The 7,096-nt window shown below is 61.2% G+C and overlaps 1 protein-coding gene across 1 annotated transcript; it reads right to left on the bottom strand.

Moving 5' to 3' along the window:
• Positions 1–141: 141 nt before the first annotated feature.
• On the bottom strand, positions 142–4,137 carry LOC148659522 (uncharacterized). Its single transcript, XM_088637316.1, has 3 exons — positions 3,932–4,137; positions 2,524–2,732; positions 142–1,233 (listed from the first exon to the last, which is right to left on the bottom strand). The coding sequence occupies exons 2-3, from the start codon at positions 2,725–2,727 to the stop codon at positions 1,075–1,077; spliced, it is 363 nt and encodes a 120-aa protein (XP_088493442.1). The 5' UTR covers positions 2,728–2,732; positions 3,932–4,137; the 3' UTR covers positions 142–1,074.
• Positions 4,138–7,096: the final 2,959 nt, after the last annotated feature.

The following is a 7,096-nucleotide window of genomic DNA, read 5'->3' as shown; positions in this document are numbered from 1 at the left end:
GTGGGAGTGGGGACTGGGGATTGAGGCTGGCCTGTCCCTGTCCCTGTCCCTGTCGGGGAGACGTCTCCCACGGCCCCAACACTGACCCCTCCCTCCCCCCAACACCAGCAACGCCCACAGCAGCAGCAGCAACAAGAAGAAGACGAAGACAAAGACCTTTTATTATAAACCCAAGGACACTGTACATCCGGGAGGTAAACGAGCCGGTGTTATTTACAGATCGACTGCGGCCCGCGGCCCCTTTCGGGCCGGGATCGAGTCTTGGGGCGGGGCGCGGACGAGCTCGGAGACGTCCGGGGGTGTGGAGTCCTGAGCGGCAGGAACAGGGTCTGTCCCAATCGCGAGGGGCTTCGGCACGGAGAGAAACCGCCTCGTCCCTGAGGGGGAGGGACGGGAGGGGACCCCCGGGCTGTGAGACCCTTTGAGCCCAGGAGCTGTGTCTCTGTCCAGCTTCAGGGAGTCCGATGTCACACGAACGGGAGCTGAGTCACGGGGGGGGGTTGTGTATAATTTGGCAGAGGGGTAGTTTAGAAATACTAAAAATACACGCCGGGCCGTCCTGCGGTCTGAGACCATGTCCTTCTGTCAGCAGTCTGCCCCCCCTCCTGGCGCAGAGACGTCTCCCCTCTCCTGGGCGCCCCGCCCCCCCTCCTGGCGCAGAGACGTCTCCCCCCTCCTGGGGCAGAGACACAGGCCGAGCGCAGGGGATCATGGACAACACTGCAGAGGGGGGATCATGTCACCGCGGCACAGGGCTTGAGGCAGGACAGCACCCTGGAGGGCACAGGGGGCCAGAGGACAGACAGACATCTCGTCCCTCACAAGGTCAGGCCCTGCTGTCCCACAAGTCTGCCCTCCTCCAGCGTCTTGGTGTCCACGCCTGAGGGCCTGAGGTCTGCGGCGTGCCTTCTCCCAGCAGTCCTGCCGCAGGAGCAGGAGAGGAGCCTTGGGCAGATCCCAGACGCCGGAACAGGATTCTGTTGGAGCCGGTCAGCGCCGGGAGTTTTCCCTTCTGCCAGCTCGGCGTGGGCCTCAGGCACCTCGGAGGAGCTGTCCGTCTGCCCCGCTCGGCCCTCAGTTGACGAGAGTCAGCAGGTACGACACCAGAGCCATGAGCACCAGCGCCAGGGCGATCAGGCCCACCAGCGCGGCCAGGGCTGCGGCGCTGTAGTTCCGCGCGCGTCGGGAGTGGACCTGCGCGCTCTCGGGATCCCTCTCCCTCCTCTCGCGCACCTGGAGCGGACAGGGACACAGGGCGGGGTCAGGGGTCAAGGTCGTGGGTAACCTCACTGGCCTCTCCTGGACAGAGCCCATCAGGGACAGGAGCAGGGGCTGATGGGTAACCTCACTGTCCTCTCCTGGACAGAGCCCATCAGGGACAGGAGCAGGGGCTGATGGGTAACCTCACTGTCCTCTCCTGGACAGAGCCCATCAGGGACAGGAGCAGGGGCTGATGGGTAACCTCACTGGCCTCTCCTGGACAGAGCCCATCGGGGACAGGAGCAGGGGCTGATGGGTAACCTCACTGTCCTCTCCTGGACAGAGCCCATCGGGGACAGGAGCAGGGGCTGATGGGTAACCTCACTGTCCTCTCCTGGACAGAGCCCATCGGGGACAGGAGCAGGGGCTGATGGGTAACCTCACTGTCCTCTCCTGGACAGAGCCCATCGGGGACAGGAGCAGGGGCTGATGGGTAACCTCACTGGCCTCTCCTGGACAGAGCCCATCGGGGACAGGAGCAGGGGCTGATGGGTAACCTCACTGTCCTCTCCTGGACAGAGCCCATCGGGGACAGGAGCAGGGGCTGATGGGTAACCTCACTGTCCTCTCCTGGACAGAGCCCATCGGGGACAGGAGCAGGGGCTGATGGGTAACCTCACTGGCCTCTCCTGGACAGAGCCCATCGGGGACAGGAGCAGGGGCTGATGGGTAACCTCACTGGCCTCTCCTGGACAGAGCCCATCGGGGACAGGAGCAGGGGCTGATGGGTAACCTCACTGTCCTCTCCTGGACAGAGCCCATCGGGGACAGGAGCAGGGGCTGATGGGTAACCTCACTGGCCTCTCCTGGACAGAGCCCATCAGGGACAGGAGCAGGAGCAGGGGCTGATGGGTAACCTCACTGTCCTCTCCTGGACAGAGCCCATCGGGGACAGGAGCAGGGGCTGATGGGTAACCTCACTGGCCTCTCCTGGACAGAGCCCATCGGGGACAGGAGCAGGGGCTGATGGGTAACCTCACTGTCCTCTCCTGGACAGAGCCCATCGGGGACAGGAGCAGGGGCTGATGGGTAACCTCACTGTCCTCTCCTGGACAGAGCCCATCGGGGACAGGAGCAGGGGCTGATGGGTAACCTCACTGTCCTCTCCTGGACAGAGCCCATCGGGGACAGGAGCAGGGGCTGATGGGTAACCTCACTGTCCTCTCCTGGACAGAGCCCATCGGGGACAGGAGCAGGGGCTGATGGGTAACCTCACTGTCCTCTCCTGGACAGAGCCCATCGGGGACAGGAGCAGGGACTCACCTTGACAGAGCTGATGAGCGCCAGCACGCCCAGGCAGGAGAGCCCGCAGATGATGCTGGCGATGGCCAGGGCCCGGTAGTCCTTCACAGCGTGGGAGGACACATCCCTGGACGACACACGGGGTCCCCCAGTCGTGCCCGGAACTGCGTCCAGTGGAACCATCTCCTCATCAGCAGCCTTTCCGTTGGGCAAAGCTGGTGCCATGGTGCCTGTGGACACAGACGGCCACCGTGAGCTCTGAGCTCGTAATGACAGGACCGGATCTACTTCCTGTTGCAACAGGAAGTCCTGTTACAATAGGAGCTACAGTCCCAGTACAGTACACCAGTCCTGTTACAATAGGAGCTACAGTCCCAGTACAGTAGGACAGTCTGTTACAATAGGGGCTACAGTCCCAGTACAGTAGACCAGTCTGTTACAATAGGAGCTACAGTCCCAGTACAGTAGACCAGTCCTGTTACAATAGGAGCTACAGTCCCAGTACAGTAGACCAGTCTGTTACAATAGGACCTACAGTCCCAGTACAGTAGGACAGTCTGTTACAATAGGAGCTACAGTCCCAGTACAGTAGACCAGTCCTGTTACAATAGGAGCTACAGTCCCAGTGCAGTAGGACAGTCCTGTTACAATAGGAGCTACAGTCCCAGTACAGTACAAACCAGTCTTGTATCAACAGTAAGAGAAATGCGCTGTCTCACAGACACAACACCCTCACACGACACAACCCACTTTCACAGACACAACACAACATACTCACAGACAAAACACCCTCACAGAGAAACAATGCACTTTCACAGACACAATACCCTCACTAAGACACAACCCACTTTCACAGACACAACACAATACCTTCACTAAGACAAAACCCACTTTCACAGACACAACACAATACCCTCACACAGACACGACACACACACAAATAAAACACTCACAGACATGACACACACTCACAGACAGAACCCAACACACTCTCTCACACACAGTCAAACACACTCACAGAAACAATTCACTTTCACAGTCACAACACAATACCATCATACAGAAACAATCCACTTTCACAGACACATCACCCTCACACAGACACAACTCACTTTCACCGACACAACACACTCTCTCACAGACACAACACAACATACTCACAGACACAACACCCTCACACAGACACAACTCACTTTCACCGACACAACACAACACATCACTGACACAACACACTCTCTCACAGACACAACACCCTCACACAGACGCAACCCACTGTCACAGACACAACACAGCATACTCACAGACACAACATAGTCTCACTTGTCCAGATCAAGCACACAGGTACACATGCTACGACAGCACTCAGACAGATCATACACAAGAAATTCTCCGCCAGTCGAAGTAGAAATATTCACACATTCTTGCCTACCTCCTGAATCACAGCTGTCACACAGCTAGTCCGAGCTGAAGGGCTCTGCTCTCCCGCTCTCCTCTCCCTCAGCCTGTGTCCGACAGGGACTCTCAGTATCTCAGGGGACAGCTGATCTCCTGGCCCGGGTGTGTGGTCAGCGAGTGACCGCAGGACAGCTGGTCACCTGGCCTGGGCGTGTGGTCAGCGAGTGACCGCAGGACAGCTGGTCACCTGGTCCGGGTGTGTGGTCAGCGAGTGACCGCAGGACAGCTGGTCTCCTGGCCTGGGCGTGTGGTCAGCGAGTGACCGCAGGACAGCTGGTGTCCTGGCCTGGGTGTGTGGTCAGCGAGGGACTCCCAGTAGCTGGCAGCCGAGCCGGTGGGCAGCTGGACTGACAGTCTCTCAGTGAGGTGTTTCCAGTCTTCAAGACGGCCCTGGAGTTTCTGGATCAACCAGACAAGCAATCCAGCTGGGATTCCAGGAGCAGGCCCGGCCCCTGGCTTTGTTCCGGGGACGAGAGTGAGTTCCTGGGATGGGGCTGCTTCTCCCTGGGCTCTCCTGCACCAACTGTGCCGAGAGGAAATTCCAGAGCGATAACATGAGGACTCATGTTTCCACGCCCCTCTCTGAGCAGGGCCAGACTGCATTCCTGCCAGGTGAGCGCACACACACAGGCACACAGGCACACACAGACACACACACAGGCACACACAGACACACACACACACACACACACACGCTCTGACTGACTGCGCTGGGCTCCGCTGGAGTGAGGGGATATCGAAAGCAATCTCTCTGGAGACAGTCCTGTTCCTCCGGACAGAGCTGCTCCTCAGGACAGACAGGCCTGAGAACAAGATGTTTCTTCGGTATTGTTCTCACACGCAGAGCGATACCTCCCACACTGACAGAAACTGACACTCATTGACACGCACAGTGCACACACAAAACACACCACAGAAACAGCACCCATTGAACCACACAATACACACTGACACACACTAAGTGTATTGTGTGTGTTAATGAGTATGTGTGTGTGTGTAGTGTGTGTATTGTATGTGTGTCAGTGTGTGTGTGTATGTGTTTATTGTGTGCACTGTGTGTCAGTGTGGGAGGTATCGCTCTCACTGTGAGAACAATAGTGAAGAAAACAGGGAGGAGGGGGTGACAGGAGCAGGAGGAGGGGGTGAGAGGAGCCCCAGGAGCAGGAGCAGGAGGAGGAGCAGGAGGAGGGGGTGACAGGAGCAGGAGGAGGGGGTGACAGGAGCAGGAGCAGGAGGAGGGGGTGACAGGAGCAGGAGCAGGAGGAGGGGGTGACAGGAGCAGGAGGAGGAGGAGGGGGTGAGAGGAGGAGGGGGTGACAGGAGCCCCAGGAGCAGGAGGAGGGGGTGACAGGAGCAGGAGCAGGAGGAGGAGCAGGAGGAGGGGGTGACAGGAGCAGGAGGAGGAGGAGGGGGTGACAGGAGCAGGAGGAGGGGGTGACAGGAGCAGGAGCAGGGGGAGGGGGTGACAGGAGCCCCAGGAGCAGGAGGAGGGGGTGACAGGAGCCCCAGGAGCAGGAGGAGGGGGTGAAAGGAGCAGGAGCAGGGGGAGGGGGTGACAGGAGCAGGAGGAGGGGGTGACAGGAGCCCCAGGAGCAGGAGGAGGGGGTGAAAGGAGCAGGAGCAGGGGGAGGGGGTGACAGGAGCAGGGGGAGGGGGTGACAGGAGCAGGAGGAGGAGCAGGAGGAGGAGGAGGGGGTGACAGGAGCCCCAGGAGCAGGAGGAGGGGGTGACAGGAGCAGGAACAGGAGCAGGAGGAGGAGGAGGGGGTGACAGGAGCAGGAGCAGGAGCAGGAGGAGGGGGTGACAGGAGCCCCAGGAGCAGGAGCAGGAGGAGGAGCAGGAGGAGGGGGTGACAGGAGCAGGAGCAGGAGCAGGGGGAGGGGGTGACAGGAGCAGGAGCAGGAGGAGGAGGAGGGGGTGACAGGAGCCCCAGGAGCAGGGGGAGGGGGTGACAGGAGCAGGAGGAGCAGGAGCAGGAGGAGCAGGAGGAGGGGGTGACAGGAGCAGGAGCAGGAGGAGGAGCAGGAGGAGGGGGTGACAGGAGCAGGAGCAGGGGGAGGGGGTGACAGGAGCAGGAGCAGGAGCAGGAGCAGGGGGAGGGGGTGACAGGAGCCCCAGGAGCAGGAGGAGGAGCAGGAGGAGGGGGTGACAGGAGCAGGAGGAGGGGGTGACAGGAGCAGGAGCAGGAGGAGGGGGAGGGGGTGACAGGAGCAGGAGCAGGAGCAGGAGGGGGTGACAGGAGCCCCAGGAGCAGGAGGAGGAGGAGGGGGAGGGGGTGACAGGAGCAGGAGGAGGAGGAGGGGGTGACAGGAGCAGGAGGAGCAGGAGGGGGTGACAGGAGCCCCAGGAGCAGGAGGAGGAGCAGGAGGAGGGGGTGACAGGAGCAGGAGGAGGAGCGGGTGACAGGAGCAGGAGGAGGGGGTGACAGGAGCAGGAGAAGGGGGTGACAGGAGCAGGAGCAGGAGCAGGAGGAGGGGGTGACAGGAGCAGGAGCAGGAGGAGGGGGTGACAGGAGCAGGAGCAGGAGGAGCGGGTGACAGGAGCAGGAGCAGGAGGAGGGGGTGACAGGAGCCCCAGGAGCAGGAGCAGGAGCAGGAGGAGGGGGTGACAGGAGTAGGAGCAGGAGGAGGAGGAGGGGGTGACAGGAGCAGGAGGAGGAGCAGGAGGAGGGGGTGACAGGAGCAGGAGCAGGAGCAGGGGGAGGGGGTGACAGGAGCAGGAGCAGGAGCAGGAGGAGGGGGTGACAGGAGCAGGAGGAGGAGCAGGAGCAGGAGGAGGGGGTGACAGGAGCAGGAGCAGGAGCAGGAGGAGGGGGTGACAGGAGCAGGAGCAGGAGCAGGAGCAGGAGGAGGGGGTGACAGGAGCAGGAGCAGGAGGAGGGGGTGACAGGAGCAGGAGCAGGAGCAGGAGGAGGGGGTGACAGGAGCAGGAGCAGGAGGAGGAGGAGGGGGTGACAGGAGCAGGAGGAGGAGCAGGAGGAGGGGGTGACAGGAGCAGGAGCAGGAGCAGGAGGAGGGGGTGACAGGAGCAGGAGCAGGAGCAGGAGGAGGGGGTGACAGGAGCAGGAGGAGCAGGAGGAGGGGGTGACAGGAGCAGGAGCAGGAGCAGGAGGAGGGGGTGACAGGAGCAGGAGCAGGAG

The sequence above is a fragment of the Lepisosteus platostomus genome, chromosome 6 (assembly GCF_059453375.1).
Source record: "Lepisosteus platostomus isolate fLepPlt1 chromosome 6, fLepPlt1.hap1, whole genome shotgun sequence".
NCBI lineage: Eukaryota > Metazoa > Chordata > Actinopteri > Semionotiformes > Lepisosteidae > Lepisosteus > Lepisosteus platostomus.
Note: the sequence above shows the minus strand (reverse complement) of the source record. Positions and strands in the feature narration are given on the sequence as shown.